Source organism: Pelobates fuscus, chromosome 3, assembly GCF_036172605.1.
Source record: "Pelobates fuscus isolate aPelFus1 chromosome 3, aPelFus1.pri, whole genome shotgun sequence".
NCBI classification, from domain to species: Eukaryota; Metazoa; Chordata; class Amphibia; order Anura; family Pelobatidae; genus Pelobates; species Pelobates fuscus.
Genome location: NC_086319.1, coordinates 368,849,405 through 368,876,421, shown reverse-complemented (window position 1 = coordinate 368,876,421; position 27,017 = coordinate 368,849,405). Strand labels below are relative to the sequence as shown.

Genomic DNA, 27,017 nt, shown 5'->3' with positions numbered 1-27,017 from the left:
CATGGGAGGTGGAGTTGTGGAGTATTCCATAGATAGTGGATATCTGCCCCTTTTGTATTGGGGAGCGCATGCACATTTTTTCAAAGGTCGTGGCCGGTGTGATGGCCGATTGGTGGTTAGGCGGTTGGGACAAGAAGCTTCTGATTTGCAGGTAGCGGAAGTGGTCGAACGTGGTAAATGGTGTGGTGTTCGGTAGCTCCGGGAAGGGGAGTAGTTGTGGTCCTCTGAAAAAGTGGCAGAATCTGATCAGTTCATTATCTTCGAACCGTGCAAAATCCTGTGGGGTCATTCCTGGTTCGAATTGGGTGTTGCGTAATATGGGCGTCAATGGGGATGGGAAGTTGATAATTTTATGTTTGCGGGTGGCTTGGTCCCAGAGTTGTATGGAGTGTGTTAGCGCGGGTGTTGTGGGGGGGGTTTGTGGTCTGTCTTTTTTTGGTAGCCAGAAGAGTAGGGAGGGAAAGTCCCGACCGAGCAGGTCATCCTCCAAGTCTACCCAGATTTTTTGTCCCGCTGGGGCGTGTATGTTCTGTATTTGTGCGAGTTGGGCCGCCTGGTGGTAGTCCCATAAGTTGGGGAGGCCTAAACCCCCCATTTTATGTGGTACGTACAGTGTTGCTCTTTTGACCCGTGCCTTTTTCCCCGTCCAGATGAATTTGTCTATACGTGTCTGTAGAGATCTGAAGTCTGCTTTGGATATGGGTATAGGCAGGGCCTGAAATAGGAATAGGAATCGCGGGAGGAGGTTCATCTTTATAGATGCCAGGCGGCCCAGCCAGGAGATGGAGAGATTTTGCCAAGTCTCCAAGTCTTGTGTCGCTTTGGTTAGTAGTGGGCGGTAGTTAATTTGATACGTCATGTTTAGTTCTGCCGGTAGTCGCGTTCCTAGGTACTGTATAGACTGTGGTTCGTATCGGAACGGGTGTTTTAATTTAAGTGCCTCTAGAGCGTCGTGAGGGACGTGGATTGGTAGGGCTTCTGTCTTGCTGAGGTTCAATTTGTATCCTGACACTGTTGCGTAGTCTTCTAGGAGGGTCAGTAGTGGGGGGAGGGATGTTGTGGGTTCTGTCAGCGTCAACAGGAGGTCGTCCGCGTAGGCCGCCACTTTATATTCTATGTCCCAGTTTTTAATGCCGGTTATGGTTGTCGGATTGCCTGTAGGAGGGGTTCCAGGGAGAGGGCGAAGAGGAGAGGGGAGAGGGGGCAGCCTTGTCTTGTGCCGTTGTGGATCGTGAAGGTGGGAGGTTGGGCGTTCGGGATAAGGAGATTTGCTGTGGGTTGGGAGTACAGTCCTTTGATCATTCCGATAAAGGTCGCGGGGAAGCCCATTTTGTTGAGGGTTGCGAATAGGTAGGGCCAGAGGATGCGGTCAAATGCCTTCTCGGCGTCTAGGGAGAGGAGGAGTGTGGAGTGTTTGCGTTTGTTTGCTAGCCAGATGAGGTCAAATGTTCTCCTGGTGTTGTCGCTTGCCTGGCGGTGTGGGATGAAACCTACCTGGTCCGGGTGTATCAGTTTAGGTAGGAATGGGAGAAGACGGTTGGCAAGTAATTTCGTGAGGATTTTGATGTCGGTGTTGAGTAGTGATATGGGTCTGTAGTGGCCCGGGTCTTGGTGGTCCTTATCAGGTTTCGGTATCAGGCATATGTTTGCCCTCAACATGTCTGGGGGGGGGGTTCCCCGTCCATGATAGAGGAGAATAGTGTTAGTAGGTGCGGGAGGAGTTCCGTTGGGTAAGTTTTGTAATAGAGGCCGGAGTAGCCGTCGGGGCCTGGGCACTTATTCGGTTTTAGGAATTTTATAGCTTGTGCGATTTCCTCGGTGGTGATTGGTGTGTTGAGTGTTTGACGGCCCTCTTCTGTCAGTGAGGGCAGAGGAATGCGTTCCAGGAACGTTTCTATTTTCGTATGCGTTAGGGTGGGGTTCTGTCGTATTTCGGGGGTATGGTCGTAGAGTGAGGCATAGTATTTTTGAAAGGCGTTCGCGATTTGGTGTGGTAGCGTGTGTATCCGTCCGTCGGGTGTTTTTATGCGGGTTATATGTTTGGCTCTCTGCCGACGGCGCAGTCTGTGGGCCAGTAATGTGTCCGCCTTGTTAGACTTTTCATAAAACATTTGCCTCGTCCATTGGAGTGCTTTTTGGGAGTCTTGTGCCATAAATTTTTGTATGTTGTTTCTATGCGTTTGCGGTTGGGCTGCCAGGGCGGGTGTAGGATTTGTTTTGTGTAGAAGTTCCGTCGTCCTGAGGGCCGTGAGGTGTAGTTCGAGTTCCGCTTGTTGTTTCTTTTTATGTGCTGTGGCTGCTGCTATTAACTTGCCTCTAATAACGGCCTTATGCGCCGCCCATAGAGTGCCCGCCGAAGTCACTGAGTTTTTGTTAAGTTCAAAGTAGGTGTTAATGTCCTGTCTGATGGCTTCTTTAATGGATGGGTTGTGGAGGTGGGTTGGGTTGAGTCTCCAGGACCATACTTTGGTAGTGTTTGGGATAGTGAGTTGAAGGAGGATCTCTGCGTGGTCTGACCACGTGATCGACCCTATCGATGCTTGTGTTATATGTGGGAGTAGGGTGGGGGAGATGAGGAACATATCTATGCGTGAGTACGAGGTGTGGGGGTGTGAGAAGAAAGTGAAGTCTGCCGTGGTGGGGTGTAGTGTCCTCCATATATCTACTAGTTGTGTTCGCGTGGCGAATGCTTGTAGCAGTTTGTCTGTACGGGCGGTTGGTGGGGGCTTTGTGCCTAGGGTATGAGTCCGTTTCCTGTCTATATCCGGGGCCAGGGTCGCATTGTAGTCCCCACCTATGATCATATGGTGTGATGAGAAAATTCGGAGGTGGGTCTGGAAGGTGTCCCAGAAGTTGGGGTCTGGGAGGGTAGGGGCATAGATGGAGGTTATTGCGTACCTATGGGGACCTATGTGTCCTGATACTGTGACGTATCGGCCTTGTGGGTCAGCTACTGTGCGTATAATCGTGAGTGGGCAGGAGGTGCGAACCAGTATGGCTACCCCGTTTTTCTTTTCGGCTGGGGAGTTCGCTAGGTGACAATCCCTATAATATCTATTGCGGAGGGGGAACGCTCTGGAGTTTTCATAGTGTGTCTCCTGGAGCAGGATAATGTCGGCTTTGGTTCGGTTCGCCCATCTAAGCAGGCGGTGTCTTTTGGTCGGGTTATTTAGGCCTTTACAGTTTATGGATATGCAGGTGAGGTGTTTAGGTTTGGTTTTGGGTCCTGGATTGCTGACGGGTCCCTGTGGGGGTTCGTTTGTTGGGCTCCGCGGCATCTGGAGGAGGGAGCGAGGAGGAAGAGGAGGCGCGAGGTGGAAGTGGGTGGAGAGACGAAAGCTGAGAGAGATGGGAGGAGGGAAAGAGGAATAGAAGAAGGGAGATGAGGGGGGTTGTTAGGTAGTGTATGTGGTGTGTGTGTGTAGGTGTTTGTAATGAGGAGTTGTCTGCACGGTAGGCCTGGTCTTATGACAGGGTTGCCAGGTCGTATTTGGGGGTGGCCGTGGACGTGGGTGTCTCTGTCCGTTCTGTGTGGACCTTTGGTCCTGTGTAGGGGGTGAGGTGGGCGAGGAGTGGTGCCTCCCTCTTCCCTACTTTGTTTTTGTTTTGTGGGTTATGAGTTGTTCGTCAAATGTTAGAAGGTTGGCGACGTGGGTCTCTAGGGGTTTTGCGGTCGTCCCATGTGGGTAGTGTTGGGTGGTGTCTAACTTGTCCCGTCCTCCAGTGGTGGAGGCGGGGGTTTGTTAGAGGTTAGTGGTGTAGGGTGCGTCAGGAGTGCCTGCCTGGATTGGGGGTGTGCTCCGACCTGAGGTTAAGTGTAGCAATCAGGGTAGTAGTCTTACTTTCGTGTCAGTGGGACTGTGGGGTCCCATGGACCGTGTAGTGTAGTTGGCGGTCATCCTACCTGTCTTTGCGACCAACAGTGATTCAGGGGGGGTTGTGCGCGTTGTATATCAGTGTCTCCTTGGGTCATTGAGGTGTGGTCTGTGGGCCGGGGGTGGGCGTCTCTCTTGTCTGAGCTTGTCTCTTCACAGTGTCCTGTGGATGGTTGTCGGTGTGTCATGGGGGGGGGGGGGTCGTAGTACCTAGGGGTCGAGCCTCCCCCTTTCTTATGACTCTTATACCATGTTATGTGAGGTGCTGCGGAAGATGAGACAGATAAATACATTAATTTTGACAAGGTAACATTACATATAGCATGAGGAGATTACTGGTTGGTGGAGGGGTTATGTTGTAGGGTAACCTCTGGGGAGGGGGGGGGGGTGAGGGTTTGGGTCCCTTAGTTGTATAGGCGTAATAGTGCGGCATGACATAGGCTACACATTTCTTTTGAACATTTTTCCTGCAAAACTGTCTAGCTCGTTAATTCTCATAGTTTTAACATTGCCCAATATTTCTACAGTACTAGTTGGTCACTATATAGTGGGCCCTGGTCTTTTTGGGCTGAGTTAAAAAGCGCTGTTCTAGTAGGTTTTCAATGAATTCACGTTTGTATGTCCATAATTCTTGATCTAAATTAAAAACTTTTTTCCGGTCTAAGCGAATAACTTGTTGCATGTCTTCACAGGTATTTTGATGGAAACTTGGAAAAACTTTTTTCAGAATGTCACGTTATTAACCCTAGTAAGAAGTCAAGAACGCGCCAAATGAACACTCGTTCCTCTGCCCAAGACATGCCCTGCCAGATCTGCTACTTGAATTACCCCAATTCAGTAAGTGTTTCAAAACAAAATGACCTGGCCTCTCCGTTATGCTGTGGAATTGATCACTACTAGCAGTACTGTATGGCATATACTCCAATCTCTTACCATTTTTATCATTTGCCATGTGAGCAATTTTCAGCAAGGACTCACAGAATAATCGATTTTACTTATAGTTGGAAAATGTCATGTAGACATAAAGAGTTAGGCACAGATTAAAAAGACATTGGATCATGGGATGCACATGCCACTAGGTGTAGAGGGTGCTCCAAACACTGGTCCTAACAGAAAATAAACCCTTTAACCTACGTAGAGGTCCTTCCTGAAATGAACCAACTGCTAACCCCCTCTAATGAGGTTTAAGTTTAACCTAATAAAACAAAAACTTTGAGAAGAACTACTAAATTAGAACTTATCTCTCAAAGGTTTACATAAAACATATTTTTTTTTTGTTAGTACAAGTGCGATATGTAATCCCTTTTGACATTTATGATCAAGTTGTGATCTTATAATAGTTTACACCTTTTTGGACACGTTCAAGAATCTATTGCTGTAATTCTCTGCTTCCTCTGTAAAAGTATTTTATTTTATTTCCTTTACTTGGTTCACTCTCAAATAATCCATCAATGTTGACTGCAAATCGTGTTGATCACTGCATACTTCTTGTTTTTTTCTTCGCTGCTCAGCAGTTTTTAAAGGTCCCATAACTGGTTTTCCTCTTCAGTATTTCACAGGCCTTGAGTGTGGTCACAAGTTTTGTATGCAGTGCTGGAGCGAGTACTTAACCACAAAAATCATAGAGGAAGGAATGGGACAGGTAATATTGGGGAAAACACTTAATGACTGGGTAGCAGGCATAGTCTTGTTGACTTATATTTATTTTCATTATTCTTGGTTTGCCTCTAACCTTTCCCTGTGTGCCTTTAACAGTCTTCTTTTTTTTGCTTCCATTTATGTCTCTTCACTTTTGTATTTTTTTTTTTTTTCTGATCCAGCCTCTATTGTCCAGGATGTTTAATTACACATTTGTTGTTTTCTCCCCCAGACTATCTCCTGCCCAGCCCATGGCTGTGATATCTTAGTTGATGACAATACCGTAATGTAAGTAAAATGAGCCTTTGTGTAGATTGTTGGCATTTTTAAGACAAATTATACAGGATAAGCATAGGCATATCTTTTTCCAAGTAAATGTTGTTGTGCAAGCTAGTCACTGCTTTCTCCTTTTGCTATAAAAGAGTTAGGAGTACAGCTTGATAATGTTAAAAGAAACACTCATCATAACCATTTCAACTCTCTGATTTGGTTATTATGAATGGACAGCCCTGGCTGTCCCTTGTTTCACTACCATTGCATACGGTTTAATAGTAAGCTAATAGTTAATGGTCACTCTGCACTGGCTAATAATACATCCTTGTGTAATGGAATCAAAAGCAATTATTGGGTTACAGGAGTGGATAAAAATGTCGACTCCAACAAAATGTACCATATATGCCAGTAAGGTATAATATAGGTTTAGGCGTATGTTCGCTGCATAAGTCAATACGAAGTCAAAATAATGTTTCTTCTGGGCCTACGCTTGGCCTTGCATACGCTTATGACTTGAACCATGGCTATGCAACACAAGTCAACAGTTTCTTCCGTTTCATACAAAATTATATATGTTTTACTTACTGTATCCTGTGAAATGACGGGTTATTTTTCTATACAATTAATCAGGTGCTGAGAGTTTAAATGTAAACAAAACATTAGCCTGTAGTTTACTTTTTGGCCAATAGCAGGCCTGCTTCTCTTAAACCAGTCAGCTGTGTTTACATATGAATGATAGGATACCTTAAGTTATAATCTTATCTGCTAATTCTCCCAAATGTGTTTTTTAAGAGTAAATAATAAGTCCAAAGTGTACTTTACAGAATGATAAATGTGATGGTGAGCACTCCAGAAATTCTTGAGAAAAGAAGTTGGAAGTGATACCGATATGCATCAACTACTTTATGCTCAACATATTAGTTGAGTTTAGTTTTTATGCCTGCAAATACAGTAATTGTAATATAGTATAAGGAGTCGTGGTAACTTAAAGGGACATTCCAGGCACCCAGACCACTTCTGCCCATTGGAGTGGTCTGGGTGCCAACTCCCACTACTCTTAACCCTGCAGGTGTAACTTTTGCAGTTTTTTTTATAAACTGCAATAATTACCTTGCAGGGTTAACTCCACCTCTAGTGGCTGTCTACTAGACAGCCACTAGAGGGCACTTCCTGGATCATAGCACAGGAAACCTGTGCTAGAGCGTCGCTGGACGTCCTCACGCTGTGTGAGGACCTCCAGCGTCGCTCATTTCCCCATATGAAAGCATTGAAAAGCATTTTCAATGCTTTCCTTTGGGGAGCACTAATGCGCATGCGCATTAGGTCTCCCCGGCCAGTGGGCAGGGTTAGTCTCGCCCACCGGCCAACATAATGCAAAGGAGGAGTGGCGGCGGAGGGAGAAGCAGCGACGTGGGACTTCGTCACTGCCTCTGGTGTGTTACTGAAGGGGTTTTCACCCCTTCAGCAACCGGGGATAGAGGGTGGGAGGGAGAGGGAACCTGCAGTGCCAGGAAAACGGACTGCTTTCCTGGCACTGGAGTTCCCCTTTAAATTGAGGAGTCTGAGTCAAAGGTTTTGTGGACTGACTCCACAGCCCTAGTTTACTTAAGTGGAAGTAGGGGGACCGTGATTAGCTGAGGAGTGCTCATGTGACACTCATCATTCCTCCTCCACCTATCTACTTCTGTATACAAGGAAGTTTTAGCCAGAGCAAAAGCTGCAATGAGTGTCTCTGGCGGCCAGGGATTCAGCAGTTTAACAATGAACCTAGGGTGCCAGTGCAGCACTGCGGTCCAGCCATCATAACCACAAAATATTTTTGTTTATTTCTTTAACCAGTTGAGCATTGGACAAAAAGTTTGCTGAATCAGAGGTGAAATGTGCTCTGTGCGACGGACAACTGTGATGTCAAAGTTTTGGGGGGTGTCTTGAATCTTTGTCTCCATAACAAGTGAAGATACACATAGTTGCTACATCTCTAGTTTCAGAAATGTTTTTCAAATGAGACCGTTTCTTTTATATGATTTATTAAACACACACTAGGTCCCCTGAACACTGGTCTAGGCCATGGGTATTAAATAAAAAATTGGTTATTAGAAGCGGGGCAGTCCCTTTATAAAGCATAGGAATTTAACTCCTGGTCACTCACCACTACACCCTAGAATTTATATTTTATTATTTTGAAACAACAATGTGTTTTTGAGCTTGCCTATCCTCCTGTGTTCAAACATTTTTCGTGTGTGTTTCTTTGTCAGGCGCCTGATCACAGATTCAAAAGTGAAGTTAAAGTATCAGCATTTAATAACTAATAGTTTTGTAGAGGTAAGTGCCTGCTATAAATATTGTGTGGATCGTTGCATGTGTTCATGTATTTGCAATAGAAGATAGAACTTAAGCTCTCCTAATCTGTAATGGTTTAAATGTGATGCTGCATTCCATCTGTGTGGAAATTATAACACCAGCTGATTAATTCTAGACAATTACTTGTCCCTTTTGGCTCAGCATGTTTCACTGTAACATTCTTTGGTGTAAGTAAATAATGAGTGAAACAAAAAAAAGGTAATTTAACAGTGAGTCTTTTAATTTTTTCAACATTTTGGTGCCTCATTTATGTTCTAGTTATATAAATTTCCTAACATAATGAATGGTTATAATCTAAAAGTTTTAATTCCTACACTTCTAACCAGACCTTAAGTTACTCGTCACAGCAACCCTGGAGAGTCCATGGGACACTCACCAGCGATGAATTTCTCCTTGTCGGGGCTAAATGTTCACCCACCAACGGCAACTACTTTTGAGACCTGGTTGTGATAATCCTAATCAGTCTTTATATTGTGATTAGCAAACGGTCTTTTGTACCCAGGTTCACTCCATGCTCTGATTGAAGACTTGGAAGAAACAATACATAGGTTGCATCATCTTGAAAGAATAAAATATGTATTTATCTGGAAAGATGTTTCCAAGTCAATATACATTATAAATTGTACTTCCTAAATGACCATGCACATTTGTCTATAACATAAACCTTTTATATCCATATAAATGTTGCTCTTGTAAAGCGGTGTCTATCCTTTTCTCGTTATTTTTAACATGTCCATGTTTTTAGCTGTTTGTGCGGACACATACATACTTACACGCGCGCCATTTATACATACGTACACAAAGATGAACAGCTAAAAACATTAAAGGACCACTATAGGCACCCAGACCACTTCAGCTTAATGAAGTGGTCTGGGTGCCAGATCCAGCTAGGATTAACCCTGCCTGCTGTAAACATGGCAGTTTCAGAGAAACTGCTATGTTTACATATGGGTTCATCCAGCCTCTAGTGGCTGTCTCATTGATAGCCGCTAGAGGCACTTCTCACTGTGATTTTCACAGTGAGAAGACGCCAGCGTCCATAGGAAAGGATTGAGAATGCTTTCCTATGGATTGGCTGAATGCGCGCGCGGCTCTTTCCGCGCATGCGCATTCAGCCGGTGACGTCAGAAGAGGGAGGAGAGTCCCCGGCGCTGGAGACAGGTGAGTGTTTAACCTCCTTCCTCCCCCTTCAGCCCGGAGGGAGTGGGACCCTGAGGGTGGAGGCACCCTCAGGCCACTATAGTGCCAGGAAAACAAGTTTGTTTTCCTGGCATTATAGTGGTTAAAACTAATGAGAAAAGGACAGACACAGCTAATATAGGCTTGGTAACACAGAATTAGCATTGGGCACTAATAATTTGTCTCCCTGTCTGTCACTGTAGAGTTCAGAAGATTGCCTCTATTGGGACTCTAGCAGTTGTAATGGTGCATCTCTGTATGCACTGTAGCAGAGCGCATTTTAAGGCTCCCTTATACGTCTGCCCTCGAGTTTTGGAAGAAGTGATGTCATATCACTTCATTCTCACTGAATCACGATGCAGCACAGTAGTAAGAGAGTAGCCCAGAAACTGTTGCCTTTTGATACATCTCCAGTTGTTTCTCTGCATTAATGCTGCTGACACTGTTCCTTTCCCATATCTTTTATTTGAAACTTTTTTTTTTCTTTCTTGTTTGTCAGTGCAACAGACTCCTGAAGTGGTGCCCTGCTCCAGACTGCCATCACGTGGTAAAGGTTCAGTATCCTGACGCCAAGCCTGTCCGATGCAAATGTGGCCGTCAGTTTTGGTGAGTAATTGAGGCAAACGGCAGAATAGAATGACCAACTACTCTGTATTAACTGTCTGTTTTAAAGCTTGCATGTTTTGCTTTGTAATCTCAGACACTGATATGCTGCATTTCCTTTAGTGACTACATATACAATAGCATACTTATAGGTACATCCCAACTCTGCCCCCTATGTTTTACAAAGGTTTGTACTTTTCTAAAGCATTTCTCTGTGTTCGACCATTGATAGGCTGACACGCTCAGCTTATCAACAATGCCCAAAAGAAATGCTTCAGCATTAAAGCTGGGGCCAGATGAGGAGACAGGGGGCTGTTGGGAGGACTTAAGATTTAAACTGTTTTACAATGGTTTAACCCAATAGGGTAAGACTGCATCCTGGAACTCCAGACACCATAAAGACTTCACTGAGATGTAGTTGTTACATTGTCCTTAATGGTCTTTTAAAAAAAAAAAAAAGGTTTACAAATATTTCATCCCTATAATGTGACGTAGACATTACCACCATTAACTGGTTACCTCTGGCATCATAGCCACCAGTACCCGTTACACTAACCCTTTAACCTTACCCTGATTTGAATGATCTCTCTCTGTTAAAGCAATGCTGAGTGCACCCAACTGTGTTTTTATCTTTTCTAACTTACAGCATCTCTGACAAATGTTCAGCTTTGATTAATTATGCCTTGTGACAGCTGCCTTTGCCAGGTTTAAGAGCCCTATTGATCACATGCTCTCCAGGTGTTTTTTTTTTTTTTTATATATATATAAAGATCTGATTTTAGTTTTGTGTCTTTACAGTTTTAATTGTGGAGAAAACTGGCACGACCCAGTCAAATGTAAGGTAAGTACAGGCTTAAAGCTGCTGCAGTGATTTGGATGCTTAATACTCCAGCCATTCACTACACTCTCATAAGTTCCAATGAGAAGAGCATTGAGCACGGACTTGAATTGCATATCTGTGCAAAGCTTCTCCCACTGAAACTAAGTGTAAACAAAATGGAAACAAAGTTTGGGTTCACCACTCCCATTTATTCCAATATCGGACACTTGAAGTGAGCGAACTATTCTAGTGTCTAGAAAAATTTATGTCATGCTGGAGGAATGTGGGAAAAAATTATTTCTATTTTACTTGTTGGTAAACAAAATGTGTAATCCAACTGTTTACATTTTGCATGACAATAATGCCTAGAGTTTCACTTTAACCCCTTAAGGACCAAACTTCTGGAATAAAAGGGAATCATGACATGTCACACATGTCATGTGTCCTTAAGGGGTTAAAGGGACACTCCAGAAATGTGTCCTCTTCTTCTTTTTTTTTTTTTTTTTTTTTTCTTATTTCGCAAAGTGTGCTGATTTCAATAGAAACTGACACTTCTATGTTTTTTCTTTTTCTATTTACACCCCCTGGCTTTCAAACTTCCTGGTTGTTTATCTCAGTGGAGCTAAACTCAAGATTCTGTAATTGCTCAGAGCATCTGCTTTGCATAGACTTTCCATTGAGATGCATTGGGGATACAATGGGAACTTGAACTAGTCATTACCTTTATGTTTTTATTTTGATACATAAATGCTGAATTATTTTTTTAACACACTAACAAAATCCAGTGCTACCAGATAGATGTTGGCATTGCCAGGGTTTGGAAGGCTCATACCTGCATTTGTGGTTGAACAGTCCAAAAGTTGAATAAAGAACCCATGTCTCACTGAACACTCGGGGTGATTGCAGTTTTTAATTTCTAGCCATTGTCTTTGTTGAGCTGTTTAGACTTCACCTCCCACTATTTCTAATACAAAATACTCCATTAATTTAACCCTTTACTTACCTTCAATCCAGTGCAGAGAGCGCCACTTCTGAACAGCCCAGTTCGCCACCTGCGCGTTCATCAGGCTTGAGGACAATTTTTTTAATCAAATGCTTCTTTTTGTGAAGCATTGTGGACTTAAAGGGACACTTAAGTCACCATAACAACTTTAACTGAATGAAGTTGGTATACTGCCAGGAGGCCCCCCTGTGCGCGCACTCTTACCTTAAGGGCTTAAAGGGATTCACCAGTGCCAGGAAAACATATTTGTTTTCCTGGCACTGCAGGACCCTCTAGTGACCCCTTTCAGAGACTTACCGGAGTCCAGTGCCGATGTCCCTCGGCGTTGGGTCAGGCTCCGCCTACTCTCCTCCCCCGCTGACATCAGCCGGCGGGGGACACCTAATGCGCATGCTCGGCAATGGACGCGCACACGCATTAGACCTCCCCATAGGAAAGCCTTATACAGTGCATTCCTATGGGGATTACGGCGACGCTGGAGGTCCCTCACATAGCATGAGGCCGTCCAGCATCGTTTTAAAACACTTTTCATGTTCTATGAGCACGAAAGTCCCTCTAGTGGCTGTCTAGTAGACAGCCACTAGACGAGGACTTAACCCTGCAATGTAAATATTGCAGTTTACAATAATTACACTTGCAGGGTTAAGGGTAGTGGGAGTTGGCACCCAGACCACTCCAATGGGCAGGAGTGGTCTGCGTGCCTGTAGTATCCCTTTAAACTGCTCCCGAACAGTTCAACTCCAACGATTGCTTCAAACGCCGATCTGCAGATCCACAGGCAACATCCGGCTTCTTGCTCTGCTGCAGGGCAGAAGCGCATCTGATTGGCTTAGAGCGGTCAGCTGACGTGCTAAGCCAATCACGATCTCCCCATTGATATATTCCTGTAATTTAAATCATGAAATCGGGTGCTGCCTGTGGAACCTGTAGATCGGTGCTGGAGGCAAAATTTGGGGTTTAACCCATTTCATGGTAAGAGTATGTCCCGTGTCTAGTGCCACCATAACTTCATTTAGATGAAGTTGCTATGGTGACCAGAATGTCCCCACATCGGTAGCAATCTCCAGGATGCGAGTGTTGGATGCTTCTATAATTTAAGAACAGAGTCATACTGCTTCCTTGCTGGGTAACCACCCTCAGAAAGACAGCCACTAGAGGTGTGTTTAACTCCACAATGAAAACATTGCTGTATCATTGCGATAGCCAAAGGCCACCACACCCAGACCACTTAATGGAGATTATAGTGGCCCTTCAAATTGTCTTTAGTTGTGGTGGGTTTGTTTTTCTCTCTTTTTTTTTTTTTTTTTTTTTTTTTTTACTTTTTTTTTAAATTCCGTAAGCGCACCATTTCTGCCACTCCCTACCAATCTTTAGTATTTCCCTTTTTTACTACAAACAAAATCTGCTGTACATGATGACATGAGTTAATGTTCAGCTGTAACTGCAACTATTTAAAACTCTTCTGTGAGTAATACATAAAGCACTGTTTATGGGGATTTGTAGCAGATTACTTCCTATGTGAGTATCTTTTTTTTTTTATACTTTTGCATATTTTTAGTGCACACCTATACAGTACATTAAAAATATGCACCATATCATGGCGCAGGGTATCCACTGATGGAGCTCCGTACTTTGAGTACCTCCGCCAAGTCAGCTTACTTGCTGCCTTCAGGGACCCTGAAGTGCCTCAGACCCAGTCTCTGAAGCTTAAATGGGATCCGTGGGGTCCTCTAGCACTGGACCATGCTACAGTGAATATAATTATCGAGACTATCTTTCCTGTAGAGTATTGATGAAAGCTTTACTATAGCCTTTTAACAAATGTAAGGGAGCTCCAGTACATCAACTGAGTATCTGAGTAGGAACTAGTGCGTGGCTTCTTCGTGGTAAAAATCATGCTAAAATGGAACTACAAAAATAGGTTTTGCATGGATACAGAGAATTGAATGGGTTAACAAATTTCATGTGTAAACCAAATCAGTCAGTGACCTACTATTTTCTCTTCCTAGTGGTTAAAGAAATGGATTAAAAAGTGCGATGATGACAGTGAGACGTCCAACTGGATTGCTGCTAACACAAAGGTATACTTTTCAATATATAATGAATGACATGTACATATCTTGCAATGCCTTTACTTCTGGAACAATTTCAAAATGAAGTGAAAAATTAAGAATGTTTTTCACCTTTATATGCTAATATTTCATTAACTCATTTTCATCATTTTGATGTGGCTTCCTTTCTATATATATATATATTTAGGAATGCCCCAAATGCCATGTTACCATAGAAAAGGATGGTGGCTGTAATCACATGGTATGTCGGAATCAGAACTGCAAGGCAGAGTTCTGTTGGGTTTGTCTAGGACCCTGGGAGCCCCATGGTTCTGCCTGGTAAGTGCAAGTTAAGCATCCGTGCCTTTAACAGACAAAGGCTGTTTAGTTTTGTTGTCCTGACAGCTCTTATGTGATCTGTATGTATGCCATATAGATAGTAACTTATCATTCTACAATTCTGGTCTCAAACATATATGTCTTTGAGACACAAATACTACAACTGTGGCTGAAATTCTACTTTCCATGATGGGTTTTGACACTCCTGTTCTTCTGTACACCATTTACTCTGTGTTTGCCCTCAGACGTCTAAGTACAATGGACTACCGCTTTCAATAACCTCGAGGATTCACATAAGTACTTTTAAAACGTAGCATTTATTCGAAAAATATGTCAAATTAAAAATCACCCAAAAAACAAACCCTCTGTTACATCTGCTATGTGTTAATAAAGCATAGCCCACCGAGTAATTTACTTGACTTCTTTCGTGTGTAAACACCACGTAAGCTATGTTGGTGAGGTGAGTCCTACCACTATATCTTTTCTGTATATGGATACAATGGACTTTGTTGTGTAACACTAACTAAATTATAAGAAAAGAAGTAGAACAAGGTCAGAGGAAATAATTAACAATGGGGGAATAAAAATTATATAATATGCAGTCGGACAACCATACTTAATGCCAATCACTTCTGCAGGTATAACTGTAATCGTTACAATGAGGACGATGCAAAGGCTGCGCGTGATGCACAAGAGGTGAGTCAGTGCTCCCAGCACTCATTAACACACTGCGTGTATTCTATGATTCACTTGCATTATGATCTACCACCGATCACAATTGTTTTCTTATTACTTATTAAACACTTACACATTTATTTATTAACTTCTGCGTTTTTAACTTGACCAAACCTTGATAAGTTGTTGAAATGTGTGATGCTTGGAGATATAATACTTGGGTATTTCACTATTTGTAAGCTACCCAATTTAACTTCTGTTCACTTCACTGGGGAATGAGCGTTTTATTTTGTTTTTTTCTTGAGTTCGTGAAGAACAACTTGGTGCAAGTGTTTATATACATATGGTATCGAACTTAAGGTTTGTTTGTTTTTTAGGGATCCATGTAAGTTTTCTCTGCAAGTTAACCTTGAATACCATCAGAATTTTAAGATGATATCCATATCTTGATCAATCACCAGCTCAAAGTGCCATGTAATGCTTATTGTATGCTTATACAGATCTTGAAACACAAGTATTCATACAAGTTTATTTACTAAAGTGAAAATTGTTGGGAATTTAAAGTGAATTCTAAATAGAAGCATAGTAGCTGACTGGGAGAATGTTCCGGTTTAGCTACTCTGGCCTTTAATTTCAAGTTTGCTTTGATGTCCTGGTAATTCTCAAATTAGAAACGAACCCAGTCAGAATGAACCCAACTATGTTTTGATACCCAAGGCATTTGTGCATTTCACCCAAGTAAAAAGTGCTCATAGTGAAAGCTCTCCGCTTTCGCTGCTGTGCACTAAAAGGATCACTACCAGCAGCAGATCTTTGCTCAGTGCATGTAGTCCCCATCATCGTGTCTATGAACATAGCAGTCCTCCTTGGCAATTCATTATCAGTGTTTTAGTTCTACAGATGGTGGCGGTCTTGTTTTTCCACTCTGATCTTACTAATTGAACTTTGAGACAAACCTCTTTAAAGGGACATTATAGTCACTCCAGACCACTTCAGCTCAATGAAGTGGTCTGTGTGCAATGTCCCTCAGGTTTTAACCCCTTCAGCGCCACGGGTGGGGGAACCCTCAGGGCACTATAGTGTCAGGAAAACCGCTTTGTTTTCCTTACACTATAGTGATCCTTTAAGCACAGTTAGCCTTGATTGCAGCTGTTCACTAGTTATACCTTTCTTTCCTTCTGCCTTGTTACTGACGCAGCGATCCAGAGCGGCCTTACAGAGATATTTGTTCTACTGCAACCGATACATGAACCACATGCAGAGCCTGCGATTTGAGCACAAGCTGTATGCCCAGGTGAAGCAGAAGATGGAGGAGATGCAGCAGCACAACATGTCATGGATTGAGGTGCAGTTCCTGAAAAAGGCTGTGGATGTTCTGTGCCAGTGCCGCTCCACTCTCATGTACACTTACGTCTTTGCATTCTACCTCAAGAAGAACAACCAATCTATTATCTTTGAGGTGAGTTCTTCTGTGCTTGGCTCCTCTGTAGTATATAATGTCTTTAGCTTTTGTGATAAGAGCTCTCCTTTAGTATTCTTTTCCCTGACCCATCTACCTAAAGGAAACATTACCTGAACCGCTTAAATAGTGGATGGATGCGTATCACAGATAAAATGTAGAAAGAATTAAATTTAATTCCAAAAGACTTACCGTATATACTAGAGTATAAGCCGACCCGAATATAAGCCGAGGCCCCTAATTTTACCCCCAAAAACTCGGAAAACGTATTGACTCGAGTATAAGACTAGGGTGGGAAATGCAGCAGTGTGTGTATGAATGCCGTGTGTATGAGTGCAGTGTGTGTGTATGAGTGTTGCAGAGCCTTGGTGGGGGGTGGGCAATTTTATTATTATTATTTTTAATTCGTTTAATTTTTTTTATTATAATTTTTTCTTATATTGAATTATTATTATAATTATTATTATTTTTATTTTTTTTCGTCCCCCCCCCCCCTCCCTGCTTCCTAGCTGGCCAGGGAGGGGGCCTCTCCTTCCCTGCTGGTCCAGTGGCATTGGTAGTTCAGTGGGGGGAAGAGGGGTGCTGGCAGGGAGCACTTACCTCTCTTGCAGCTCCTGTCAGCTCCCTTCTCCTCCGCGCCGGTCCATGCATCTCTTCTGTCAGCTCACACTGTAAGTCTCGCGAGAGCCGCACTATGACCCCGCGGCTCTCGCGAGATTTACACTGGGAGCTGACCGAGGTGCTGAACGGACCGGCGCGGAGGAGGAGGGAGCTGACAGGAGCTGCATGAGAGGTAAGTAACCGCTCTGCAGCCCCCACAGCCCCTGGTCTGTATTATGGCAATGCAAATTGCCATAAAACAGACACTGACTCGAGTATAAGCCGAGTTGGGGTTTTTCAGCACAAAAAAATGTGCTGAAAAACTCTGCTTATACTAGAGTATATACGGTATCTTCCTGTCGTCATAGGGACGGATTGGTTGAAACTTTGTTTTTGAATTTGTGATGCTATTGTTACATGATTCTCTGTATTGCCTTCTCTGTTCTGTTCATGTTGTGCTGTATGTATAGTATGTTTTGAATAGTCCATAGAAGCATAAAATCTAAAATTTGTTTTTGAAAAACCTTTGGTGTTTGTAACAATGCCATAATGTACAGCATCATTTTTGATACAAAGGTAGTTGTATATCTTACATCTGTATTGTTCTGCTAATATGTGTTTTATCTTTGTTCATAGAATAATCAGGCAGATTTAGAGAATGCTACAGAGGTTCTGTCTGGATATCTGGAAAGAGACATTTCCCAAGATTCACTGCAAGACATTAAGCAAAAAGTGCAGGATAAGTACAGGTGAGTAACTGCAAGTTACTGTACTGTTGTCATTTCTGCATATATGTATATGAGCCTTTCTCACATTCACTCTTCTACTTACTGACCCATGAGTACGAATGGGATATCATTCTTTCCAGCAGCTCTGTATATGAGTGGTTTTGTGTGTTAATTTATTTTTTGTGTGTGGTTTTATATTTATGAATTATCCCACGTGTTCTCCATTGTCCGCCTATGTAATGCTTACTGCAACCTTCAAGAGTTTGACTTAATGAGACATTATAGGCATCAAAATAATTTTACCTTAAAAGGTAGTCACCAAAACAACTTTCGCTTAATGAAGCAGTTTTGTGTATAGAGCATGTGATAAGAGATAAGAAATTCCAAATGAAACAGAATTTTCAATGACTCTTTACAGGAAGTGTTTATGAAGACTGTGCAAGTCACATGCAGGGAAGTGTGACTAGGCCTGCATAAACAATGGGATTTTCCTACTGCATGAACAGAAGAAAAAAAAGTGATTGAGTGACAGAGAATTGAGCAGTGAGATTTCAGGGGCATTATCTATACACCAAAACTGCTTTATTAAGCTAAAGTTGTTTTGATGCCTATTGTATCCCTTTAACCCCTTAAGAACCAAACTTCTGGAATAAAAGGGAATCATGACATGTCATGTGTCCTTAAGGGGTTAAAGAAGGCTTTTTGTGAATGAAGTAATTATAAAATATGAAACCTATTATGATAAAGTTGTTCAAAGTATCATTTGTTTTTGGGGAGTTGAAAAGACATTGTTTAGCATAAAAAATATGTGCTTGTAAGTGATTACCTCGGCATTGTGATTTCTCTGTCTATTGTGTTTTGCCAAAGTCCAGCACACCAAATGCATTTTCCGCCTCAACACACACACAGGTTCTCCTATAACTTTAGGAGATATATCATTGGTAATCTCTGTTGTAAATTTAATTTAATCCATGCATCCTGTGGGGAATGAATCCAAAGTATAATGAGATTACTTGTGGATCAAGGGACTGAAGGTCACAAAAGAAGACAAGGGATAGCCATGTAAATTAGCTCATTGCCTTTAACACTAAAGCTTTTTTTCTGTGTAAAGTTTATAGGTTAATTCTTTAATCAAACAAAAATTAACTTAGCCTTTTTAAACTTTGCAGAGTTTTTTTTTTTTTCATTGTATGCAACCATTCCACATGTTAGGTACATTTTCACCATATTCTTTCAATTCTTGTCCTTCCCTACCCCCTTCCCCTGTCTCTTTTGGTTTTGTGCGAAAAATGATTTTGTGTGCACTGTAAAACTATAGAAAAAGAATTGGCCAATAATGTTTGGATATAGGAAAATTGTATTTGTGTTAAAAAGCTTGCATCGAGGACAGTGCTCACAAACCACACAAAGTAGCTTAATTTATTTAACATTCTAACTATATTACTGACACATGTTTTGCTTATTTCCAATTTTGCCTATATGCTGCTTTTATTAGCTATGTTTTTCTTAACCTTTTTCCATCTCTCCCTTCAGATACTGCGAGAGCAGGAGGCGAGTTCTGCTCCTTCATGTGCATGAAGGTTATGAGAAGGACTTGTGGGAATATATTGAGGACTGAGCCGTCCCCAGGGACAAAACCTCTGTTGCCACCTGACACTAGATTTCAACCTCCCATTAAATGCAGCTCTGTCCCCTGAGGCTGGCCCCCTGCACATTCAGACGTCTCTCCCTTTTCTCTTTTGCTCTCAACTCTTGCGTGCTCCCGCCTGGCCTTTGGGTTTCTATTTTATTTTTTTTCCCCCCTTTTAATTTTTTTTGGGGGGGGGGGGGGAGGAAGGGTTGTTTTGTTAATGGAAAGTTAAAGTAAATTATATTGTAATAATAAAAGGAAAGCGGCTAGCAGAGGAAATGGTTTGACAGTATTGTAGGCATATTTAAAACCCATGGTAGATAAAGGAGGCAACAGAACTTTGATCTGCTTGGTAAACTGCTAAACAATGCCTTGCTGCCTCCTTGGCTGTCAATGGGATATTGTGTGTGCAGGAACCTCCGCTAAATGCAGAATTTTCCTCCCAATTTCTGCTTCCCTCTGTCATGCTGATTTCCATATCATGGCTCCTTAGAAAGGACAGTCATTCAAAACCAAACAGATTTCCCCTCTGTCTATTTTCCTCAGTCTTCCCTATCTTCTCTTGACCTCTTCTATTACCCTCCTGCATCTTTGCCACTTTCCTAATATTCTACTCATTTACACCCTCCACCCTAACCCACTTGCACCTTTTCTAACCCATGGTTGGAACTGAACAGCTTTCAAAAGTAAAAAAAAAAGAAAGAAGAAAAACAAACAAAAATAGCTTTGTACATGACTTTTAAAAACAAAAACAAGATTAAAATGAAAAGAAGACAGCAGTATTTTTCAAACTTGTAAATAGTGCATCTGCATGAGCAGGGAGGAGGAGGCGGGACGCACGGTGTTTGCATCATGTTTAAGTACAAAACCGAAAAAAAAAAATATTTATTCTTTCTTGAAGATGGCTGGTTCTGGCTGTGCTGTTTATTCCCGGGATGTTGGAGAGCGGACACAGCTTGCCATAAGATGGCACTCACAGTTCTCAAATACCGATTCATACACTGCAACACAACCCCATGATAATGGCCCTTGTATTAGAAGGAGCAGACTGGTCTAATTAAATAAACTAAGGACCAGCTCAAAAGCAGGAGAACAGTAATTCTTTATTTGCATTAAGTTTAAAGAATTAAAATGTTAGCCCACCGTGGAAGAGCGTGGCGTAACGAAGTGTCTATTTAAGGGGTTTTAAAGAGAAGTATATGTAGAGGATTGATGATTTGTATGTTAAGAATTCAGTTAGTTTCCCTCCATGAACCTTTGGGGAAAGTGCTAAGGAACTCTTGCTACAGAGCTGTGTGACCATATAACAGTCACATTTTAAAAGCCTAAAACGTCTTTCACTGATAAGCCAAGGTACTTGGTGTGTTAAGATTGTGTAACAAAACAAACATTTTTTTTGTGCCTTTAAATTGTTTGTAGTGTAGTGTGTTTCCTTTGTTTTGTTTTCCTTTTCATATTGTAACTGTAAGTTTTCATTTATTTACACACATGGTGTTAACTTTTTTCCATGTTAAGGTCAACACTTGGATAGTGCTGAATGATTTATTTAATAGCAGGAATTTGATAAGCAGAGTTATCATAGCCTTGACATATTAACCCCAGGTATAGAATGCATTGGGGGCCTAGAATGTTTTCACCAAAGCTCTATTATATGAGAAGACAAATCATAATACCTAAGACTGCGTTTAAAGCAGAAAGGAAACATTTTAAAATGAAACAAACCTTTATGTTAATTTCCAGTCAACCTTTTACCTTAAAGGTTTAATTTGGATGTACTCATACAAATATATGTACACATCTACTTACACATTTCAATGTTTAAGGCCTTATTGCGTGGAGGTTTTATGCAAAAACAAAAAAAGTCACCAAATTTATAAAAATGTCCCTGTAAAGTGTTTGCACTTTGTATGCAAAAGTAGAAAATATCCTTTAAATCCTTGTTAACTAATTATTTACACTTCTCTGCTTTGACGTGTTTTAAATGCCTTAACTATTCGACAGAAAGACCTAACACAGCTATGAAAAAAAATCTACAGACCTTTATACATAAATCCCCTTTCTAACATCAAATAACAGTGTGGAGAGTGGGGAAAAAAAGCTGCCTTCATATGTCCCTGTCGTGTTTTTTTTTCTTCTTCTATAAGACCAACTGTGTCTTAATGAATATTTCCCCTACCTCCGCTGGATTTATATATATATTTGTTTTTTTCCTGTGCTAGATCTTCATATTGAGATACAGCCTGCAGATTGCCCTTCCGTGGGATTAATTTTACTGATTGTGGGTACACTTGATTAGCAACTGAAGCAGACCCATGCTTTTAAGCTCTGCCCTTTTAAAGATTTTTTATTTTTTTGGGGTCATCTTGACTGATAAAAAGTTCATCCCTTTTCCTTATGCGTTTTATGAAAACAGTGCTCAGGAAACTATACAAACTGATTCAGACACAGGGAACTGTATAGATGTAGAATTAACTTAGATAAAGTTAATATTTGGTGACATCTGCGTTAAGTACAGAACTAAATGTGACAGCAGGGTAGCAGGATGAAAATGCATTGTTCCAAAGGTGTATAGCATTAAAACTTCTTAACTGTTGAAGAAAAAACAAACTCTTCAATAAGGGCTGTATGTTTTCTCACCTTTTGTTGGGTATGTAGTATGCCATAAAACAACCACTGAAATATGTTTGTAATTTTTAAAGGGGGAATATATACCACAGTATTGGACCTACAACCTGTTTAAAAAAAAAAAAAAAAAAAGTCAATTTGTGCAGACATTTCTTTCTCACCTTATGTGTTTGAACACGAGCTTGGAAGCCATAGCACATAAAATGACTTCCTAGTAAGAACTCACTCCAGCAGTAATAACCTGTAGTTATGTCTGCCGTGGCTAAATGAGACATGTTGCTTTTAACATCATAGATGAGTGTTGCAATTTTTAAAAACTTTTTCTATCCAGATACTGTGTAGTATATTACACAGATCATACCCCAGTCGGGGATCACCAAAAAGAAAAACCTTGTTAAAAAGAAAAACACACGTACCTTTGTTTTTTCATAACAAAATGAGACAGACTGTAGACACACAAGGCACATTGAGAATTTTCTATATCTTTGCTCGGTGGGTTTAACCCCTTAAGGACCAAACTTCTGGAATAAAAGGGAATCATGACATGTCATGCGTCCTTAAGGGGTTAAAGTCTATCATTTGGTTATGAAGAAATAAAGGTAGAAATGTTTTAATTTTCTACCAGGGTTTAAGGCTGTGTTTTTTGGGGGGAGAGGGGTGTTGGAAGGACGGAAGGGTTGTCATTCCCCAGCTGGAGTCCAATCAGTGTAATATATTGTTTTTGTGAGATGGAACCTCACGCCACAGCCTCCCATGTACCTATATATATATTTTTTTAATTTTTTTTTTTGATTTTTGTATTATTTTCATGAAGACCTGCATTTACTCTATGCTTGACACATCCAGCCTTTTTTTGTTTTATCCATGTACAGGTACAACACCAGTACCCAATAACTGCTAGTTATTTTCAATTCAGTCTCCACTTGCAGGAGTTGAGATGTGAGCTCTTGCACACTTACAGCACCATTACATGTATGGTTTAGAGTGCAGTGCTCACAGCTACTGAAAGTGAAATAAATTGATTTGAACAGTTAGCACATGCTCAGAGTACTTATCACTTCACTAAGAAGGTCACCGGAAAAAATAAAGATTTATAGCTGTTTGGGAATGTGTAGTGTATAAGTGGTTATTATTATTAGTAGTAGTAGTAGTATTTAAATAGCGCCAGCTTATTCCACAGCACTTTACAAGAAGAGGGGGATTTACCAAACGAGACAATAACAAAATGTAACCGTAACAATAGGTAGTTGGGGACCCTGCTCAAATGAGCTTACAGTCTAGAGGTTATAAGTATATAACAGGTGGTTGGTTTATGCTTCACCTTAATTTGGTTTAGATTGTTATTTTTATATTGATTATAGGGCTAATGTCCTTATTTAAAAACAGAGGATCCAAACAATTGATCTGATGTTCTCATTATATTAAGCTTTCTTTCTTTAGTCTATTACGCTATAATGTGGCAAACATTATATTGAATCAATATATGATGAGAATTTATTTAGATTCAGATTTTAAGAGTCTAAAATAGACTGCTTGTTAAAGATCAAATCGTTTTCTATGTACCTAAATACACATACATCAAGTGTTTTTCAAATATTTTTTTTTATATAAATAAGAGGTAAATAAAAAAGACAAACAGAACGAGAAATTGCAATATAGTGTTTGCATGAGCTGATCTATATAATTTAAAGGGCAATTGTCATCAAATATTTACTTCTCATTTGTTTTACATTTATTATATTTTATAAAGATTTATTTTTGTTTAAATTATATATATTGATTTTTTTTTTGAGAACCTGTATCTGGCTGAGCAGCCATATTGGGTCAGACTGTACTGTTCTGACCAACGTGCTTGCTGCATTGCTCTACGTGAAACTGCAGTATCATACATGGCCAGATTTACATGTTAGGGGACTGAAGACACAGAATTCGTTCTCCCATATGAAAGGGGAAAAAGGGGGGGAAGGGAGATGTGCAGATAAAGTAAGTTTAAGAAATGTATTATCTGGACATATGATAGAGTATAAAACATTTAAATATATAGCGAAATACCTTGCACTCTTGCCAAATGCTACTTTGCGCCAGATATCAGCTTTTAGATACAATGTAACAAAATTGTACATCCGCACTCAGTCTTTTCGTTAAATCGATCTTTATTCCTTTACTTAGAAGCTGCACATATTGTCGACGCTTCAAGTTGTCTGTCCTGAGAAAAGTCACAAACTAGGACTGAGAAGCATCGACAATATGTACAGCTTCCAAGTGAAGCAATAAACTTGGTTTAACTAAAAGACCATGAGTGCGGATATACAGGTTAGTTAAAAAAAAAAAAATATATATATATATATATAAGATGATAGTGTTTTGGGTTTTTTTTTTTTTTAAAGGGAGGTTTCAGGTTAGAGAGAGTTAGATCACATTTGTGGTATAAGGGATGTTTATTACTTGCCATCCTATGTCTTCTGTAGTCCAGTTAGCTTCCTATGATTAATTGTTGAGCTACAGCAGCTGTTGCGTTGTGTGCATCACTCATTGCTATCCCTGCTCCTCCTGCAGGGCACTTCCTGTGGGAGAGGCTGTTAGTAAGCAGATGGAAAATGATTATGTCCACGTCCTGTTCCACCTCACACACAGACAGTAGAGGAGCTGGGACAACACTGTCAGGGTTAGTCACTCAACAGAGAATTTCAGTTGTAAGGTCAAAATACCCAAACCTGAAACATTCCAGGAGTCAGCTGTGCTATCAGCTTGTCTACTCTGGCCTTAAATTTGAAATGCCCTGTGAATTCTCACTTTTTAATAAATTTGTGTGTTTTACACCCTCTAAATCTTTCCCTGTATCTCTGCTATCAAGCATAGGAGGCTGACTGAACTACAGAGGACACTGGCTAAAGGCTCCTGGTATTTGGCTCACCACCAGCCCACTTAAAATGACACTATAGTCACCAGAAGAACTACAGCTTAATGCAGTTGTTCTGGTGTGTATAGTATGTCTTTGCAGGCATTTTCATGAAAACACTGCCTTTTCAAAGAAAAGGCAGTGTTTACATTACTGCGTAGGGACACTAACAGTGGCAGTCACTGAGACGGCCACTAAAGGTGCTTCCTGCGTGCAGTACTGACGTTCGGCATTTTCACACTGCATGAAGACACTAAACTTTCCCCATAGATCTGCATTAATTCAATGTATCCCTAGGAGCAGATGCTAATTGGCCAGTGCTGCATTTGGCCCCCGCCCTACCTCTTTGGCTAAGATCATCAGAATTGAAGATCTCAGCTAATCCAATGCTTTTCCATTGAAAAGCATTGGATTGCTAAAATCATCAGTTGTGATGGTGCTGGAATAAAGGTGAGTTTTACCCATTAGGGGGGGCGGGCCAACCAAATTGATTTTTAACACTATAGGGTTCCTTTAACCCCTTAAGGACCAAACGTCTGGAATAAAAGGGAATCATGACATGTCAGGCACGTCATGTGTCCTTAAGGGGTTAAGCTTCAAAAAGGCACATTAAAGGTGCTGAAGACATGCCCCTGTAGGCAGGTGTCTAAGCTACCTACTGGTAAATACTGCCCTGGCAACGGGCAAGTTAGGCTGAGTAGCAGTTTGTCAGATAACAGTGTTTAACACAACATGGTTGCTCAGGCAGATGAACAAAAACTGATATTTTCTCAATCAATATGCATCATTTAAAAATATGAAATGTTTGAAAAGATATTTAGGGTCATCTGCGCCAACTGTTTTGAGTTTATTAGACCACACTGTAAATTTGAGAGTAATATTGGTTAATCTACATTAGCACTCTTTAAATGTCTCATGAATTGAGATAACATGTCAGATACAGCTGTAGTAGATTTGGTACAAATGTGTGTATTGCAGGTGTTAAACCTAGCATTTTTTCCCCCTATCACATTTTTATAAAGCTTTTTTGAGTTTTAATAAAATACAAAACTCTGTAGTAAAATTAAAAGCAAGAGTGCAAACGAAGTGTGCCAAGACATTCTCAAATGAACACTTTGTTATACCAAGCATTTCATTATGGCTGTTACCTTTCTTTACCCCAAATATATGCACACATCTACCAACCCATGGTAGCGATAAATGTCCTCTAGAAAAGGTAGCTAAATAATTGTATCTTGTTGATTTACTAATGCCCAAGTATTTTAGAAATAATAATATAGTATATTGGGATGTTGGAAAGGCAAGTTGGTCAACTCTTGTCATATAACCTGAATCGATATCTACAAGTGAATTTCTTTGAATTAAGTGGTAAGTAATATAAATATAATTTTTTCAAATTATTTAAATATCAATGTCACTCATACCTTTTGATTGTAGTGACTTATTACTTTAGGAATACAGCCTTTGTTAAGTCTGGTGTGGTACATGATCACCATTCCATCAGTGTTATCTGTGACTGATAGAAGGATAGATTTTACTATGGAGGAATATAAACCCATAGAAAAACATTACAGGACTACTTGTAGGGTCATACTGTTATCTTGATGTAAGACAATATGCCCCTATTTAGGAAGTCACTTTGTGATCCTAATTGTACCAAGGACATGCCCAGCTCCAGGCCCACCTGCCCTATACCTCTCCCAATAATAGACCTGTAAATTCTGGCATGTATGGAAATTGCCTGAGCAGGTTATTTTGACAACACCTCCCAAATGCATGTGAATTATGGCACTGCAATGCTTTGCAGCCATATTAAGTAACATTTTAATGACTTAAATGAAGATGAATCAAAACACTGACATAGTAATTTAGGCTCTGAATTACAGCATAGCTCGGGGGGAGACTGTTTCCAATTCAATTATTTTAGCCCAAACGTTGGAAATGAGTTATTAATTTAAAGTTAAAAACAAAAATGTAGTATCTGCTTTACAATTTGTACAATCGTAAACATTCCTGTATGGTTCATCTAAAAAAAATTGGGAATTCAGGAGAATTAATGTAAGAAATAAAAAAATCAAAATTTGCTATTCTACAAGAGCAATTATTTAAGCCTAAAGTCCATAATTTCCTCCTCAACTATATAAATATTTAGATTTTAAATTATGTATAAAATGTCCACAGTGTTTTGCCCTAATCTCCCTGTGATCCCATTCCTGGGGAGGGCTGTGGATCCCGCGGAACCAATTGTAAAGGGCTCTG

General features: G+C 40.8%; 1 protein-coding gene across 1 annotated transcript in view; it reads left to right on the top strand.

The window, feature by feature from the left end:
- ARIH1 (ariadne RBR E3 ubiquitin protein ligase 1) overlaps positions 1–21,321 on the top strand; it is a 34,638-nt gene extending 13,317 nt beyond the window's left edge. The window contains exons 3-14 of the mRNA XM_063449373.1: positions 4,568–4,712; positions 5,425–5,517; positions 5,746–5,801; positions 8,042–8,108; positions 9,826–9,932; positions 10,728–10,770; positions 13,762–13,833; positions 14,012–14,142; positions 14,781–14,838; positions 16,016–16,276; positions 17,513–17,625; positions 19,138–21,321. Coding sequence (XP_063305443.1) covers positions 4,568–4,712; positions 5,425–5,517; positions 5,746–5,801; positions 8,042–8,108; positions 9,826–9,932; positions 10,728–10,770; positions 13,762–13,833; positions 14,012–14,142; positions 14,781–14,838; positions 16,016–16,276; positions 17,513–17,625; positions 19,138–19,222 — 1,231 coding nt within the window. The 3' untranslated portion in view covers positions 19,223–21,321. The remainder of the gene's footprint in view (positions 1–4,567; positions 4,713–5,424; positions 5,518–5,745; positions 5,802–8,041; positions 8,109–9,825; positions 9,933–10,727; positions 10,771–13,761; positions 13,834–14,011; positions 14,143–14,780; positions 14,839–16,015; positions 16,277–17,512; positions 17,626–19,137) is intronic.
- The last annotated feature ends 5,696 nt before the right edge of the window (positions 21,322–27,017 follow it).